At 48.1% G+C, this 19,320-nt stretch overlaps 1 protein-coding gene across 1 annotated transcript in view; it reads right to left on the bottom strand.

The window, feature by feature from the left end:
- The window catches only part of depdc5 (DEP domain containing 5, GATOR1 subcomplex subunit), a 97,063-nt gene that overhangs the window by 52,943 nt on the left and 24,800 nt on the right, over positions 1–19,320 (bottom strand). Inside the window, exons 6-9 of the mRNA XM_043716141.1 lie at positions 17,329–17,489; positions 11,910–12,030; positions 4,511–4,678; positions 2,606–2,825 (exon numbers count right to left, since the gene is read on the bottom strand). Of these exons, the coding sequence (XP_043572076.1) occupies positions 2,606–2,825; positions 4,511–4,678; positions 11,910–12,030; positions 17,329–17,489 (670 nt within the window). The remainder of the gene's footprint in view (positions 1–2,605; positions 2,826–4,510; positions 4,679–11,909; positions 12,031–17,328; positions 17,490–19,320) is intronic.

Below are 19,320 nucleotides of genomic sequence, written 5' to 3'. Positions count from 1 at the left end.
CAGAACAGGCCCTTCGGCCCACGCTGTTAACATAGGACATTCCAGCGCAGAACAGGCCATTTGGCCTGCGGTGTTGTACTGACCTGTGGAACCAATCTGAAGCCTATCAATCCTACACTATTCCATTTTCATCCATATTTTTATCCAATGACCATTTAAATGCCCTTAAGGTTGGCGAGTCTACTACCGTCGCAGGCAGAGTAAAGAAACTACCTCTGACATCTGTCCGATATGTGAATCACCCCTCAATTTAAAGCTAAGTCCCCTCGTGCTAGCCATCACCATCCGAGGAAAAAGGCTTTGACTGTCCACCCTATCTAACCCTCTGATCATCTTGTATGTCTCAATTAATTCGCCTCTCAACCTTCTGCTCTCTAATGGAAACAGCCTCAAGTCCCTCAGCCTTTCCTCATAAGACCTTCCCTCCATACCAGGCAACTTCCTGGTAAATATCCTCTGAACCCTTTCCAACGCTTCCACATCATTCCTATAATGCAGCGACCAGAACTGTATGCAATACTCCAAGTGCAGCCGCACCAGTTTTGTAGAGCTGCAGCATGACCTCATGGCTCCGAAACGCAATCCCTTTACCAATAAAAGCTAACACGTATGCCTTCTTAACAACCCTATCAACCTGGCTGGTATCTTTCAGGGATCTGGACACAGAGACCTCTCTGTTCATCTGCACGACCAAGAATCTTACCATTAGCCCAGTATTCTGCATTCCTGTTACTCCTTCCAAGAGTGATCCCAGCTTTCAGTATCCTTACACTGTTAATTACCAGACTTAACTATCTGTGTCAAGCCTAATGGACTCATTATAGGAAGGATATGGAAGCTTTAGAGAGGGTGCAATGGAGATTTACCAGGCTGCTGCCTGGACTGGAGGGCATGTCTTATGAAGAAAGGTTGAGGGAGCTAGGGCTTTTCTCATTGGAGTGAAGGAGGATGAGAGGTGACTTGATAGAGGTGTACAAGATGATGAGAGGCGTAAATAGAGTGGGTAGCCAGAGACTTGTTCCCAGGGCAGAAATGTCTATCACAAGGGGGCATAATTTTAAAATGATTGGAGGAAGGTTTAAGGGAGATGTCAGAGGTAGGTTCTTTACACAGAGAGCGGTGGGTGTGTGGAATGCACCGTCAGCAGTGGTAGTACAGTTAGATACGTTAGGGACATTTAAGTGACTCTTGGATAATAATAAAATGAAGGTTACATTGGTTAGTTTGATGTTAGAGTAGGATAAATGGTAAAACATCCAGGGTCGAAGGGCCTGTACTGTTCTACTATCCATGTGCGAAAGCAGTAACATTGTGAAACTCAGGTTGGAGGTCAAGCAGGGCAAGATACGGTTTGCACATGCTCATGACACAAGGACTACAATTAACTGTACTTGGGGAAGAGATTAATGCTTCATCTCTTCCTCACCACAAGTTGACAGTTAATTTTGTCGTGAGATCACTCAATTTTATTCCAGCAAAATCGAGTCCAATGGATGGTTACGATTTATTTCCTCACTAACTGTAAGAGGGAGGGTGTACCCATTTACTTCAGAAATCGGCATTTTCACTAAAGCCCTTCCTCTGGTGTTAACCTGTATACTGTACATTATGTTAGTTGGCGCAGTTCAGCCAAAGCAAGTTAAGCAAAGTTAAAAATCAAAAACAACTGTGGATGCTGGAAATCAGAAACAAACTGAAATTGCTGAAAAAACTCATGAGGTCTTGCAACATTTGTGGAGAGAAATCAGAGGTAATGCTTTGGGTCAAGTGACCCTTCCACAGACTGACAGTAGCTGGCAAAATACGCAGAAGAGAGGGTCGGGGGAGGGGATAAGGAGTAAATGATCGATGCGGATAGAACCCAAAGGCAGGATGTACAAAGGAGGGGTTGACAATCTGGCTAGAAGGGTGAATAGGTTTTAATGGGGACGGTTAGTGACTCACAATGGGGTGTGTGTGGTAGCAGCCCATGTGATGACAAGGCCTGGTGTGTGGGGGTTGGGGGAAGGACATGGGAGAAGGTGCTCAGACCCGAAAATGATTGAACTCGATACTGAATCCAGCGGCTGCAGGGTCCCCAAGCGGAAAATGAGGTGCTGTTCTTCCAGCTTGTGCTGAGCTTCCCTGGAGCACTGCAGCAAGCCTGAGACAGGGATGTTGGACAGGGAACGGCGGGGGGCTGGGCAAGTGGCAGGTAACTGGAAGCTCGGGGTATTTGTTTGTGGGCAGAACTTATCACCCGATCTTCTGCATATACACTGACAATTTCCTAGTCACCATCTGCTCTGAGGAAGAGTCACTGGTTCCAACCGTTAACTCTGATTTCTCTCCACAGGTGCTGCCAGACCTGCTGAGCTTTTCCAGTGATTTCTGTTTTCATTGGGCAATGTTAATCTCTTCCCTCCCTTACTGAATGGGAATACTGCCTCTCAAGTCCAATAGGACAGTAAAGAACTGAGAAAGGTGGTTCACAGTCAGAGCGATGCCGGGCAGCTGCCAAACATCAACACAGCTCGCCCCTGGTCAGGTCAACTACACACTCTACTGTCCCAGTCCCTGGTGCCAATAAGGGGTGTCCCACTGGAAGGTCAAACAGCAGCCTCACCCGGATGATTCTGTCGGAACGATGCCGTCTCCGGATTCGATTCAAACCCTCGACGAAGCGAATGAAGCCATCCAGCAGCTGCCACTCCTCCTGGTCTGAGTGGAGCTTCTCTCCGTAAACATCACAGCGGCTCTCTCCCTCTACGATCCGCTTGGTAGCTGTTACACAGGCCGGGAGCAGAAGGAACCGCGTCCTCCAGAACTTCAGGGATTCTATCAGGCTTTGGAGCAGCAAGACAAAAACAAAGAGACTTACTCACCGACTTCACAGTCTCACTTACTTCAAGAACAACTTGCATTTATACCACACTTTTAGTACAAGAGATTACCCAGAATGCTTCACAGGAGTGCTGCCAGATAAAATCTGATGCAAAGGTGATAGGGAAATCCGAGACCAGAAGCTTGGTCAAAGGCGTTCTTTTTTAAGGAACATTTTAAATGTATACTCCCGTCCAAGCCACTCACCATCCTGACTTGGAAATATATCGCTGTTCCTTCACTGTTACTGGGCCAGAATCATGGAATTCCCACCCTAAGGGCATTGTGGGTCAACCCACAGCACATGGACTGAGCAGTTCCAGAACACAGCTCACCACCGCCCTCCCAAGGGCAACTAAGGACGGGCAATAAGTGCTGGTCAAGCCAGCGACAGCCACATCCCACAAGAAAAGAAATGGAGGGCAGCGAGGTGGAGAGGTTCAGAGAGGAAATGCAAGAGCTTGAAGATGAGACGGCATAATGCATGGCCACTAATGATGGAGCGGTTAAAAACGGGGTCTGGGTTGGGAGGGGGGCAGAACGGCTAAGAGAAATGTTCGCTTTAAGATGCTTGGCTCCTGAGAGGGTCTGCGCATCGCCAGTTGGCATGCCAACGCATCAACTTCCAGGTCACTAGTGCACGCGGACTACACAGGAGAAACAAAAAATGAGAGAGAATAGAAGTTAAAAGGTTAGAACTGATGGATATAAAGATCTGGGAGACTTAGAGTCATAGCGATGTACAGCATGTCCAACCCGTCCGTGCCGACCAGATATCCCAACCCAATCTAGTCCCACCTGCCAGCACTTGGCCCATATCCCTCCAAACCCTTTCTATTCATATACCCATCCAAATGCCTCTTAAATGCTGTAATTGTACCAGCCTCCACCACTTCCTCTGGCAGCTCATTCCATACACGTACCACCCTCTGTGTGAAAACGTTGCCCCTTAGGTCTCTTTTATATCTTTCCCCTCTCACCCTAAACCTATGCCCTCTAGTTCTGGACTACCCGACCCCAGGGAAAAGACGATGTCTATTTATCCTATCCATGTCCCTCATGATTTTGTAAACCTCTATAAGGTCGCCCCTCAGCCTCCGACGCTCCAGGGAAAACAGCCCCAACCTGTTCAACCTCTCCTTATAGCTCAAATCCTCTAACCCTGGCAACATCCTTGTAAATCTTTCAAGTTTCAGGAGAGTACACAGATAGGGAGGGGGGAGGCCACAGAAACGTGAATGAACTCTAGACAATGGAGGTTGCTGGGTAGAACGCCAGCTGAGAGATTACTGGAATAGATCAGGCTGGAGAAAAGTGGTGTATCACAGATCAAGGGCACAAGCAAACATCTTCTTGTTATTGAGACTTCTAATCTTGGCCCGGTGCCTAGCTGACTCCTACGTACACAGGATCTCTCTCACACACAGCATGCGGTTCTCAGAATTCTCCCACGGTACGTCTGTAGCTGGCACCTACGGTGTCCTTCTCCTCTCGGTGGGATTCTGGCACTGAGCTGCATCCTTTACCCGTGTCTGAGGTTCATGCTCCACAGCAGAACAACTTTCTGTGGGTCTGACAGAGCAACCAGAACCCTCGAGGGAGCTCAGAGACAGGAAAGTGGGCAGGAAGGAGAGGTGGAGATATCTACCTGAAATCCTCAGAGCCTGACGAGCAGATATACTGATCCAGGTAATTCCACTTGTACTCTTCCAGCCGCTCGTGTAAGAATTCTACCCAGCATGACACAAACTCCGTGTTGGAATGTGGTGGGCACAGGCTGTAGGTGTACTGGATCTGAGCCGATTCATAAGGGTACCTATGTCAGACAGAGAATACAGTCGCTGAGAGAAAATAAGGGCTGCAGATCAGTCGAAAAGTGTGGCGCTGAAAAAGCACAGCCGGTCAGGCAGCACCTGAGGAGCGGGAGAGTCGACGTTTCGGGCACAAGCCCTTCATCAGGAATGAAAATACAGCCATCCTCAGTCAGTCATAGCCACTGTACGATGCCCTCACCCTCCCCATATCTGCAATCCCTCCTTTCCTGTCTCCCCACCACCCTTCACCAATTCCTTGTTCTTGTGTACAGTCATGGGCGCCATATCACAGGAAGGATGTGAATGTATTAGAGAGAGTGCAGAAGCGATTTACAAGAATGGGCAGCAGGAATGAGAAACTTTGGGAGTGAGGGTAAACAGCAGGTCTGTTCCCTTTGGAAAGGAGGTTGAGAGGGCAGCTGATGGAGGCTTTCAAGATCAAGAGCAGGCCGGTTAGATCACACAGGGAGAAACTGCTTCTGCTCATAAAAGAAAATATGGAGAGGGTATAGATTTAAAGTGACATGCAAAAGAATCAAAAGGGTGATGAAAGAAAGTCTTCCTTTACATCACAAATAGTTCGGGTCTGGAACGCACTGCTTGGAAATGTGTTCAATTGAGGCATTCAGGAGGGGTATTTGATGGTTACTTGGACAGAAAGGGTATGGGGGGAAAGCAGGAGTTTGGTGCTAGGCAACAGAATCACTGTAGGCACGATTTGCCATACTCCTTCTGTGCCGTAACAATTTTGTAAAATGTTGGACAGAGTTAAAACTGAGGCCAACATCTAGGGAACTGCTCAACTGGCCCTCTATCACTCACAAAGAGGTCTCCCTGACAGCCCTCCCCAGGCAATCAGACTCTGAACCCAGCTAACTAAGGGCAGCATGGTGGCTCAGTGATTAGCACTGCTGCCTAACAGTGCCAGGGACCTGGGTTCAATTCCAGCCTTGGGTGTCTGTGTGAAGTTTGCACATTCTCCCTGTGTCTGTGTGGGTTTCCTCCGGGTGCTCCGGTTTCCTCCCACAATCCAAAGATATGGAGGTCATGTGAATTGGCCATGCTAAACTGCCCATAGTGTTAGGTGCATTAGTTAGAGGGAGATGGGTATGGGTGGGTTGCTCTTCAGAGGGTCAGTGTGGACTTATTGGGCCGAAGGGCTTGTGTCCACACTGTAGGGAATCTAATCTAAACCCTGCCAACCACCTGACGCCACCCTCTGTACCCCTCATCTGTATACCCCCATATCCCATCCCCTACAGCCTGAATACCCTTCCTACACTACAAAGCAAGGCCCCACATGATGCTGGCTGAATGTGGAAGGGCCCTGAGTTGGCATGGAGGGTAACGAGAAAGTCTGTTGGGGAGTTTTGAGAGACACTGAGGTGGCATAGGGATTGGTTGGGGGCAGAGATGAGGTGTGAGGTGGGAGGGCTAGACTGTCCAAGAGAGAACGGGAGAACTGGCAAGAGAACTCAAAAGAGCCGATCTGGGCTGTTAGCCAGCCTGGCCTGACACTCAATGGGTCCCACCGGTCACCCTGAAGTCTGCCATTGGAGGGCAGTGAGCCTGACGCCAAGCTGAGCATTGTGAGGTAATGGGCCTTTACATGGGATTTGTTCTGTCCTGGCTCCCTTGAAGAGTGTTGAAAAGCCAGTGCCGAGCTGAGTGGAAACTCAGTGAATAACTTTTGTTTTTATTTTAATTTGGCAAAGGAAGTGGGTAGAGTCAGGCTCACACACACCCAGGGTTCTGATTTTGCTTTCAGTTTAAACAAGGAGGTTTAAACTAGATTGGCATAAGGGTGTGAAGTGGAGCTCAGCATCAGATGATGGAGTAGGTGGTGACAGTCAGATATAGGTGCAGAGAGTCTGTGAGGACAGATAGACAGTTGACAGGGCAAAGGCACAGTCAGTGTGATGGGTTGAAGTGTGTCTGTTTTAATGAAATAAGGGTCAGGAAGAAGGGTGACAAACTCAGAGCATGGATACTTGGAGCTACGATATTGTGGCTGTTACAGGGATTTGGATATCACAGGAGCAGGGATGGCTGCTGGATGTTCCAGGGTTTAGATGTTTCAAAAGGAATAGGGAGGGAGGTAAAAGAGGTGGGGGGAGTGGCATTGCTTATCAGGGACAGTATCACAGCTGCAGAAAGGGAGGTTGTTGAGGAAGGGTTTGTCAGCAGAGTCAGTAAGGTTGGAAGTCAAAAACAGGAAAGGAATAGTCACTTGATTGGGAGTTTTCTACAAGCCCCCCGTTGGATAGAGCTCTCAAGGATAGTGGAATCAAGGGTTATGGAGATAAGGCAGGAACAGGATACTGATTAAGGATGATCAGCCATGATCATATTGAATGGTGGTGCAGACTCCAAGGGCAGAATGGCCTACTCCTGCACCTGTTGTCTATTGTCCAAAGATGTGCAGGTCAGGTGAATTGGCCATGCTAAATTGCCCACAGTGTTAGGTGCATTAGTCAGGGATAAATATCTAGTAGGGGGATGAGTTTATCTTTGGAGGGTCATTGTGGACTTGATGGGGTAAAGGGCCTGTTTCCTTACTGTAGGGAATCTAATCTAACGTAAACCACTTCCCAACCCCAGCACACCATTTCCTTCCCCTGGGATCTAATGGTGAATCCATATTAGTGAACCCATCACTAATAAGGATGATAAACTTCGAGCATGAATCAGTGCTTGGAGTTACGATATTGTGGCTGTTACAGGGACTTGGATAGCACAGGAGTAGGAATGGTTGCTGGATGTTCCAGGGTTCAGATATTTCAAAAGGAATAGGGAGGGAGGTAAAAGAGGTGGGGGGAGTGGCATTGCTAATCAGGGACAGTATCACAGCTGCAGAAAGGGAGGTTCTTGAGGAAGGGTTTGTCAGCAGAGTCAGTAAGGGTGGAAGTCAAAAACAGGAAAGGAACAGTCACTTGATTGGGAGTTTTCTACAAGCCCCCCCAATAGCAACAGAGACACAGAGGAGCAGATTGGGGGACAGATAGAGTCATAGAGGTGTACAGCATGGAAACAGACCCTGCAGTTGTGGAAAGGTGCAGAAGTAACAGGGTTGTTGTCGTGGGTGACTTCAACTTCCCTAATATTGATTGGAACCGCCTTAGTGCAAATAGTTGGAAGGAGCAGATTTTGTCAGGTGTGTCCAGAAAGGATTCCTGACTCAATATGTAGATAAGCTGACTAGAGGGAGGCCATATTGGATTTGGTGCTTGGCAACAAACCAGGCCAGGTGTCAGATCTCTTGGTGATAGTGATCACAACTCCCTGACCTTTACTATAGGCATGGAGAGGGATGGGAGCAGACGGTATGGGAAAGTATTTAATTCGGGGAGGGGGAATTACAATGCTTTTAGACAGGAACTGTGGAACATAAACCGGGAGCAGATATTCTCAGGGAAATGCATGACAGAAGTCTGGAGGTTGTTGAGGGAGCACTTGCTGCGAGTGCTGGACAGGTCTGTCCCACTGAGTCAAGGAAGGATGGTAGGGTGAAGGAACCTTAGGTGACGAGGGATGTGGAACATCTAGTCAAGAGGAATAAGGAAGCTTACTTAAGGTTGAGGAAGCAAGGATCGGACAGGGCTTTAGAGGGTTACAGGGTAGTCAGGATGGAACTGAAGGATGGACTTAGGAGAGCTAGAAGGGGGCATGAAAAACCCTTGGCGGATAGGATTAAGGGAAACCTCTCACTTATGTACGGGACAAGAGGATGGCCAGAGTGAGGGTAGGGCCGATCAGGGATAGTGAGGCAAACTTGTGCCTGGAGTCGGAGGAGGTAGAGAAGGTCCTTAATGAATACTTTGCTTCAGTATTCACTAGTGAGAGGGACCGTGTCCTTTGTGAGGACAGTGTGAAACACAGTGACAGGTTGATGTTAAGGAGGAGGACGTGCTGGAAATTTTGAAAAACATAAGGATAGATAAATCCCCTGGGCCAGACGGGACATACCCAAGGTTACTACAGGAAGCGAAGGAGGAGATTGCTGCACCTTTGGCATGATATTTGTGTCCTCACTGTCCACAGGAGTAGTGCCAGATGATTGGAGGATGGCAAATGTTATTCCCTTGTTCAAGAAAGAGAGTAGGGATAATCCTGGGAACTACAGACCAATCAGCCTTATGTCAGTGGAGGGCAAAGTATTGGAGAGGACTCAGAGAGTCAGGATTTATAATTATTTGGAAAAGCATAGTCTGATTAGAGGTAGTCAGCATGACTCTGAAAGGGGCAGGTCATGTCTTACATGCCTTATTGAAATCTTTGAGGGAGTGACAAAACACATTGATGAAGGTAGAGCAGTGGATGTGGTTTACATGGATTTGAGCAAGGCGTTTGATAAGGTTCCCCACGGTAGGCTCATTCAGAAAGTCAGGAGTCATGGCATAGAGGGAAATTTGGCTGTTTGGATACAGAATTGGATGGCCTATAGAAGACAGAGGGTGATAGTAGACAGAAAGCATTCAGCCTGGAGCTCGGTGATCAGTGGTGTTCTGCAGGGATCGGTTCTGGGACCTCTGCTCTTTGTGATTTATATAAATGACTTGGATGAGGAAGTGGAAAGGTGGGTTAGTAAGTTTTCCAATGACACGATGGTTGGAGGAGTTGTGGAGAGTGTGGAGGGCTGTTGTAGGTTGCAACGGGACATTGACAGGATGCAGAGCTGGGCTGAGAAGTGGCAGATGGAGTTCAACCTGGAAAAGTGTGAAGTGATTCACTTCGGAAGGTCAAATGTGAATGCAGAATACAGGGTTAAAGGCAGAATTCTTGGCAGTGTGGAGGAACAGAGGGATCTTGGGGTCCACGTCCAAAGATCCCTCAAAGTTGTCACCCAACTTGATAGGGTTGTTAAGGAGGTATATGGTGTGTTGGCTTTCACTAGCAAGGGGATCAAGTGTAATAGCCTCAAGGTTATGCTGCAGCTCTACAGAGCCCTGGTTAGACCACACTTGGAATATTGTGTTCAGTTCTGGTCGCATCATTATAGGGAGGATGTGGAAGCTTTAGAGAGAGTACAGAGGAGGTTTACCAGGATGCTGTCTGAACTGGAGGGCATGTCTTATGAAGAAAGGTTGAGGGAGCTCGGAGTTTTCTCATTGCAACGAAAGAGGATGAGAGATGACTTGTTAGAGGTGTACAAGATGATGAGAGGCATAGATAGAGTGGATAGCCAGAGACTTGTTCCCAGGGTGGAAATGTCAATCACGAGGGGGCATAATTTTAAGGTGATTGGACGAAGGTTTAGGGGAGATGTCAGAGGTCGGTTCTTTACACAGATGGTGGTGGGTGTGTGAAATGCATTGTCAGTGGTGGTATTAGTCAGATACATTAGGGACATTTAAGCACATGGATGATAGAAAATTGAAGTGTATGTAGGTTAGTCTGAGTAGGATAAAAGGCGGGCCCAACATTGAGGGCCGAAGGGTCTGCACTGTGCTGTACTGTTCTGTGTTCCAGTTGGTGAAGGGGGTTTTTGGAGTTGAAGCTGCTAGATACAGCTGTCTCGCTCTGCTGTTGCAAAAAGCTTGAGCGCTCTCTCTGCTGCTAGATTTATTCTGTCAGTGTTCCTTCTCCTGGACTGGAGACAGCAAGTGAAGGAAATCTGATATGCTGAATTTGCCTGTGCCAAGACTGTTCTATTGGAACATTAGATTAGTCATGAAATAATGTCTTATTTTGTTAAGTATTTCGATAGAGTTAGTTTTGCCAATTCTTTTTGTGTGTCTGTATTTTAACTGTGATATAAGAATAAAGCGTGTGTTGCTTTAAGCCAAGTAGTTTGACCAACAAATCACAACTGAAACATAGCACCTTACACTTGCCTTTAATAAAAGTTACTCCTTAGGCTATTGCCTTGATAGGTTTTAAGGGAGTTTGGTCAGCATACCTTCCCAGAATGAAAGCAGCACTAAACAAAAGGACACTTCCAACACAGCAGGCAGCTTGTGGTTCCAGCCACCTGCTTCAGCTCTTATTTTAAACTGTGCCCCCGCGTTCTAGATCCTGCCACAGGGATCATCCTTTCAGCATCCGGCCGGTCAAGGCAGCTCAATAAGGTCACCTCTCATTCCCCTACACTTCAACAAGGCTTGGCGCAATTTGTTCAACCCCTCCTCACAGGGTAACCTCTTTATCCAAGGAATCAGCCGAGTGAACCGACACAGAACTGCTTCCAATGTAAGTGCATCCCTCACATAAGGAAGGAGACCACAACAGTCCTACCCATGGCCTGCACAGCTGCAGCGAGACCTCCCAATGTTAACAATCCACCCTCTTTTGTAGCAAAGGCCAACATCCCAATTGTTTTTCTACTTGCTATCCCTACATGTTGACTCGATGTGATTCTTTGTAAAAGGGACTCTGATCCCCCCTGTACCACAGGGCTCTGCAGTCTCACACCATTCACATTGTATTCTACTTTATTAATCTTCCCGTGTAAGCACACAGCCTCATATTTTCCCACATGATACTCCACCGGTTCACTCACCTAACCTGCCTCTGCATCCTTTTCCACCCATCTTTGGAAACTGGCTTCAAAGCACTCAGTCCCTTCATCCAGGCCGTGGATAAACATTGCAAATAGCCAAGCCACCAGCAGTGAATCACAGGAGCGTAATGGAGTAGAAAGAGGCCATTTGGCCCATTGTACCTTAGCATTCCACTAGTTACAGATTGCCAACCTGAGAACGACCATTTATCTGTTTTCTGTCAATTAGGCAGTTCCCTATGCATGCTAGTATCTCGTCATCAATTCCATCAGGAGTGTAAGCTAACCACAAGGGAAGGGAAAGTGCAGGTGGCCATGTCATGAAAGGTAGTGTACACTTCAGTGACTGCAAACTGCTTTGAAAGGATGCTACATAAATGCAATTTGTCTTGTTCCTTTCTCCCCAGACAGACACGTATTGTGCAGTCTTACTTCTGTGAGCTGGGGGAGCACTCTATTCAGATGTGCTTTGGCCATGCTGGGGGGATTTAAACTTGCTCTACCAACTGGGATCAATGTGCCTGGGGCTGACGAGTGGCACAGACACACTGTAACCCTGAGTGGCCCACGTTCAAATCTCCAGCTCCGCTCCCGTTTGCCATTCTGGGCTCGTGCTCTCCTCTTACTTTGCAGAAGACGCAAAAAAAAAAAAATGGAAAAATGCCCACCCCAGCCTGGGTTGAATTACCCCAGCCATGTAAGCAGCAGCGCTGGACCAGCTGCTCCCCACTTACTTGGGCAGGTAGCGGGTCACAGTTATGATCTTGTCCTTTAGGCAGACCTTATGAAAAGTGCGGCCCATGCTCAGCCAAAAGGCAGTCTCCTCCTCCTCCAGCTTGTTCCTGGATACCAGACCTGCAGGCATGAGGATGACACACAGGTCACTGAACAGACATTCCACAACTAAACCAAACCCAGCAAGTGCAGGAGGAACTCAGCAGCTCTGGCAGCATCTGTGGAGAGAGAAATAGAGCTAACATCTGTCACACTGAACTCAAAACACTGTTTTTCTCTCCACAAAAGACAGGTTTTGTTGGTGTCGTCGGTATTTCAGATTTCCAGCATCTGCATTGCTCAGATTTTATTTCATAACTGAAGTTCATCTGGAAGGATGTCTTCAATTAAGTGCAGTGTGTCTTATTCATGGAGAAAGCCCTAGATCTTTCTGTGGGGCCCAGGGGATCTAGCACAGAGACCCATTAGAGCCCAGAGACCCGGGGGGATCTAGCACAGAGACCTGTTAGAGCCCAGAGGGATCTAGCACAGAGACCCGTTAGAGCCCAGAGGCCTGGGGGGAATCTAGCACAGAGACCCGTTAGAGCCCAGAGGCCCTGGGGGAACTAGCACAGAGACCCGTTAGAGCCCAGAGGCCCTGGGGGGAATCTAGCACAGAGACCCGTTAGAGCCCAGAGGCCCGGGGGAATCTAGCACAGAGACCCGTTAGAGCCCAGAGGCCCTGGGGGAACTAGCACAGAGACCCGTTAGAGCCCAGAGGCCCTGAAAGAACTAGCACAGAGACCCGTTAGAGCCCAGAGGCCCTGGGGGAACTAGCACAGAGACCCGTTAGAGCCCAGAGGCTGATGGCGGCTATGAGAAAGCGGAGGCTTGGACTTATTCTTCGGGTACACACTGACTTTCGACTCATAGCTCAACATTACACTTGCCCCCTCTATCACAGGGACAAGGAGATCAATAGGTTAAACACTGACCTTTTACTCTCCAATGATCATAGAATCCCTACAGTGTGGAAGCAGGCCATTCAGCCCATCGTGTCCACACTGATCCTCCAAAACAGCATTCCACCCAGATCCATCACCCCCATTCCTGTAATCCTGCATTTCCCACGACTAACCCACCTAGCCTGCACATCCCTGGACTCTACAGGACAATTTAGCATGGCCAGTTGACCTAACCTGCACATCTTAGGACAGTAGAAAGAAACTGGAGCACCCGGAGGAAACCCACGCAGACACAGGAGAATGTACAAACTCCACACAGACAGTCGCCTGAGGGTGGAATCGAACCCAGGTCTCTGGTGCTGTGAGGCAGCAGTGCACACCACTGAGCCACCACGCTGTCCAAATGATGGACTAGGATGAGGAGTTGGTCTTATAACCCCTCCGCCCAACCACCCCACGATCTGTCCAACTACTCACTGAGATTCCGACTGGAAAGTGAGCTCTCTCTCACACTGACACCTTTCGCCATCTTATCATTCAGGATCATTTCTGCCTGCCATAGAACATTCCAGCGCAGTACAGGCCCTTCAACCCTCGATGTTGCGCTGACCTGTGAAACCAATCTGAAGCCCATCTAACCTACATATTTTCGTCCATAGGTTTATCCAGTGACCATTTAATGGCCTTAAGGTGGCGAGTTTACTACTGTCGCAGGCAGTGTGTTCCACGCCCCCACTACTCTCGGAGTAAAGGAACCATCTCTGACATCTGTCCTGTATCTATCACCCCTCAATTTAAAGCTATGTCCCCTCGTGCTCGCCATCACCATTTGAGGAAAAAGGCTCTCCCTGTCCACCCTATCTAACGCTCGGATCATCTTGTACGACTCAATTAAGTCACCTCTCAACCTTCTTCTCTCTAATGAAAACAGCCTCAAGTCCCTCAGCCTTTCCTCATTAGACCTTTCCTCCCTATCAGGTAACATCCTGGTAAATGTGTTCTGCACACTTTCCAAAGCTTCCACTTCCTTCTTATAATGCGGTGACCAGACCTGTACACAATACTCCAAGTGCGGCTGCTCCTGAGTTTTGTACAGCTGCAGCATGACCTCATGGTTCAGAAACTCAATCCCTCCATCGATCAAGGCTAACATACTGGAAGTCTTCTGAACAACCCTATCAACTCAGGTGGCAACTTTTAGGGATCTATGCACATAGACACCGAGATTTCTCAGCTCATCTACACTACCAAGAATGTTACCATTAGCCCAGGAAAACTCTGTATTCCTGTTACTCCTTCCAAAGTGGATCACCTCTCACTTTGCCGCATTAAACTCAATTTGCCACCTCTCAGCCCAGCTCTGCAGCTTATCTATGCCCCTCTGTAACCTATAACATCCTTCAGCACTGTCCACAACTCCACCGACCTTAGTGTCATCCGCAAATTTACTAACCCATCCTTCTGCGCCCTCATCCAGGTCAGTTATAAAAATGACAAACAGATGTGGCCCCAAAACAGATCCTTGTGGTACACCACTAGTAACTGAACTCCAGGATGAACATTTCCCGTCAACCACCACCTTTTTTTAGCTAGCCAATTTCTAATCCAAATCATTAAATCACCCTCAATCCCATGTCTCTATATTTTGCAATAGCCTATCATGGGGAACTTTACTGAAATCCACATACACCACATCAACTGCTTTACCCTCATCCACCTGTCTGGTCACCTTCTCAAAGAACTCAATAAGATTTGTGAGGCACGACCTACCCTTCACAAAACCGTGCTGACTATCCCTGATCAAATTATCCCTTTCTAGATGATTATCAATCCCATCTCTTTTAATCCTTTCCAACACCTACACACAGCCAAAGTAAGGCTCACAGGTCTATAATTACCAGAGTTGTGATTGTATTATTACAAGGGGATAACATTTGCTATTCTCCAGTCTCTGGCACTATTGCTGTTGACAATGATGACAAAGATCAAAGCCAAAGGCTCTGCAATCTCCTCCCTGGCTTCCCAGAGAATCCCAGGATAAATCCCATCCGGCCCAGGGGACTTACCTATTTTCACACTTTCCAGATTTGCTAACACTGCCTCCTTGTGCACCTCAATCCTGTCTAGTCTAATAACCTGTACCTCAGTGTTGTCCTCCACCACATTTTCTTCTTCCTATGTGAATACTGACGAAAAATATTAATTTAGCACCTCTCCTATCTCTTTGGACTCCACACACAACTTTCCACTACTGTCCTTGACTGGCCCTCATCTTACTCTAGTCATTCTTTTATTCCTGACATACCAATAGAAAACTTTAGGGTTTTCCTTGATCCTACCTGCCAAAGATTTCTCATGTCCCCTCCTGGCTCTTGTTAGCTCTCTCTTTAGGTCCTTCCTGGCTAACTTGTAACTCTCAAGCACCCTAACTGAGCCTTCATGTCTCATATTTACGTAAGCCTTCTTCTTCCTCTTGACAAGAGATTCAGCGTCTTTAGTAAACCAAGTTTCCTTGCTCAACCACTTTCTCCCTGCCTGACAGGTATTAACGTACCAAGGACACACAGTAGCTGTTCCTTGAACAAGCTCCACATTTCGGTTGTGTCCATCCCCTGCAGTTTCCTTCCCCATCCTATGCATCCTACATCTTGCCTAATCGCATCCTAATTGCCTTTACACCCGCTATAACTACTGCCCTGCGGTATATTCCTTTCCCTTTCCATCACTAAAGTAAACACACCAAATTGTGGTGACTATCACCAAAGTGCTCACCTGCCTCCAAATCTAACACCTGGCCTGGTTCATTACCCAGTACCAAACCTAATGTGGCCTCGCCCCTTGTTGGCCTGTCTACATACTGTGTCACGAAGTCCTCTTTAAGGGCTTCAGTTGGATTGGGTTTCCGTTTCAACTGGGTGCAAACCCCTTCCAGGGCTTTGCTTTTCAAAGCATGCTGGCCAACTTGGCACCTCTAAGGATGACAGCCTGGGGACCATGGGAAGCCACATGAATGCAGGAAGGGCAGTTGATGGGGCCGGAGTTACAAGCTGTTGCGTTGGCCCTGACCTTGACCGGGAGCATTCTGTCCAGCTAGGCTTTCACCAAATGGAGTCAGGGCAAGGGGGCAAAGTCCGTTACCACAGCATCTACAGGCAGCCATGTGCATGAGTGCTTAGTGTTGAGCACCAGAAGAGGTTTAAAATAGCTGCCCCACATCCCCGGAGAGTGGGTGAACCTTGGAATCATAGAATCATAAAATCCCTACAGTGAGGAAACAAGTCCACACTGACCCTCCAAAGAGTAACTCACCCAGACCCATTCCCCTACCCTATTACTCTATATTTACCCCTGACCAATGCATCTAACCTACATACCCCTGAACACTATGGGGCAATTTAGCATGGCCAATTCACCCTAACCTACACATCCCTGAACACTATGGGGTAATTTAGCATAGCCAATTCACCCTAACCTTCACAACCCTGAACACTATGTGTAATTTAGCATGGCCAATTCACCCTAACCTGCACATCCCTGAACACTATGGGTAATTTAGCATGGCCAAATCACCCTAACCTACACATCCCTGAACACTATGGGTAATTTAGCATGGCCAATTCACCCTAACCTACACATCCCTGAACACTATGGGGTAATTTAGCATGGCCAATTCAACCTAACCTATACATCCCTGATCACTATGGACAATTTAGCATGGCCAATTCACCATAACCTACACACTCCTGAACACTATGGGGTAATTTAGCATGGCCAATTCACCCTAACGTACACACCCCTGAACACTATGGGGTAATTTAGCATGGCCAATTCAGCCTAACCTGCACATCTTCAGATTGCAGGAGGAAACCGGAAAATCTGGAGGAAACCCCCGCAGACACGGGGAGTATGTGCAAACTCCACACAGACAGTCGGCCGAGGGTGGAATCGATCCTGGGCCCCTGGTGCTGTGAGGCAGCAGTGCTAACCGCTGAGCCACTGTGCTGTTGCAATGACATCTCTGGGGGAAGAGGTGGCACCATACCTACGTGGGATACCTGCATCGGGTCGGATTAATGAAGGGATGGGCATGGATTGCCCCAAATGTAACATCAGTACTCTCACGCCCCCACCTTAACAAGGAGGACGGGGTCACAAGAATACCCACCATCGGGGCTGATGATGGTGATACCACCATCAGTTGGAAAAAGGTTTTACGTTCGTCCAACCTTTCCTCTTTCCTGGTGCTGAATTCGCTCCTGTGAAGACAGGGTCTGGGTTCTCACTCACCTCTTGCAGTCCAGCCCAACAGCTATCTCCCTCACGTTTAGGTTCAGGGCACTGAAGGCTATTGAGCAGCTCAGGGGATCGCAGTCAGTCTGGCCCATTCTTGCAAGTGCAGGTACATACAGGAGAGAAACTCTTCTAACGGGCACCCGGCGCCACATGGAAACCTACCACATGCAAGGCTCCTTACCCCGAGTGTAGAGGGGGCTGCTGCTGAGAGGCGCTGAGGCTGCAGTGCTCGATAGCCTGTTCTTGCTCTGGACGATGATCTGATAGCCCTGCATCAGGCGCTGGCAAATAAACTCCTCAAATACCTGCTGCGCTGTCATGACAGGTCCATCCTCATCTCTCCTGTAAACCAGGAGAACACAAAGGTCAGAAAAATGATTCCTCTTTGCTCTTTCTTTCAGGCCTACAGTAAGAACTGCCCACTGGGGCAGCAAGTGTCAAGCTCCAGCCTACACATCGCCATGGAAACAGAACTCCCACAGCACAATCCAGGCTGAAACCTGCCCAGTCTGCTGCAAAGGAGTGCTTAGGTTATCAGCCTAAGGACAAACTGAAATCTTGCTGCTCTAATGCTGCAGAGAATGAGCTCCTTTCCCATTTATATTTCAGCTACACCTCCTGTTAGGTACACTCGGTAAATCCAGCACCTCTTCCTGCATCACTGCACGGGAAGGCAGCCATGCTAACCACTGAGCCATCAAGCTGCCCCTGGCTTTGAGTGGTCACCCTCCGCAATTTTCACTGGCAAAACATTGGGCTGGTGTTGCCCCACATTCTGGTAAAACCCTTCCCAATCCTGTCTTCCGTTTTGAGAAGCCTCCTCAAATCCTGTCCAGGGGAGTGCCTTTTCCCAGCTCTATATTACTGCCGCACAACAGGAAGCTCATCAGGGTTTGAAGTCAGGTTAAAGATGGTAACGTTCCAGTGATGGCAGAAATAAACAGACCAGTCAGTGAGGGGAGGGGGTAGGTGCTACCCAAGGATAGGTGTGTGAAACCTAGGCTAACAGCCTGGGACTGTTCTGCACTGATGAATAGTTGGGTGGGGAGGGGGGCGCAATGCTGTCTTTACTCTGAGGTGGACTCGATGATCCCACAGTATTATTCCAAAAACTAAGAGCATTATTCCTGGTGGGCCTGCCCAATAGCTATCCCTCAACTGACACCACTACAGTGGGTTTATCTGACTGATTGCGTAAGCTTGCTGTGTGCAAATTTCCTCCAATTTTCTATACGAGGGATCCCATTGTGAAACATTTTGGATGTCATGTGATTGGAATGGGTAGTGTGATTAAAAAAATGCCTTTGTAGACAGCCTTGAGTCACAGTGGCGGTGTTATGGGTTCACCCACTCCGGCGCTGGGGGGCGGGGGGGGGTGATAACGTACCTGAGCAGGTAGATTAAAGTATCTGAAGGAAGGCTGTCTGCCCCTTGATGGGAAAGCAGCTTGGAGGCCAGAGTTTGGTTGAATTGACCAACTTAGCTGGAATTTTAATTTATGTTCACTACCTGTGGAAATCTCTGGTTGAGGCAGCGTTCACTGCCCTTTCCCAGTTGTCCTTCAGAAGGTGAGGATGATCTGCCGCTTTGAAACACTGCAGTCCACATGCTATGGGTTGACACACAATGCCTTTGGGTGGGGGGGGTTTCAGGACTTTGACCCCCGACCCTGAAGAAAGAGCCATATATTTCTAAGTCAGGATGGTGAGTGGCTTTGAGACGAATTTGCAGGTGTTCTCCTGTACCTGTTACCCTTCTTGTCCTTCCAGATGGACGTCGTTGTGAATTTGGAAGGTGCCCTCTGAGGATCTTTGGTGCATCTTGTATATAGTACATATTGGACAGTAACACCGTGGTGAGAACTGCTGTCTTGCAGCACCAGGGACCTGAGCTCAACTCCACCCATGGGTGATAAATACATTTAGGACAAAAGGTGAACTGGGGAGAGAATAGGGCCCCTCAAAGATCAGCAAGGCAGCCTACGTGTAGAGCCACAGGAGATGGGGGAGATACTAAACGAGTATTTTGCATCAGCGTTTACTGTGCGTGGGAAATCATGTCTCACAAACTTGATTGAGTTTTTTGAAGAAGTAACAAAGAGGATTGATGAGGGCAGAGCAGTAGATGTGATCTATATGGACTCCAAGGTTCCCCATGGGAGACTGATTAGCAA

This window comes from Chiloscyllium plagiosum, chromosome 25, assembly GCF_004010195.1.
Source record: "Chiloscyllium plagiosum isolate BGI_BamShark_2017 chromosome 25, ASM401019v2, whole genome shotgun sequence".
NCBI lineage: Eukaryota > Metazoa > Chordata > Chondrichthyes > Orectolobiformes > Hemiscylliidae > Chiloscyllium > Chiloscyllium plagiosum.
The sequence above is the reverse complement of the archived record's forward strand: the minus strand, read 5'-3'. Positions and strand labels throughout refer to the sequence as shown.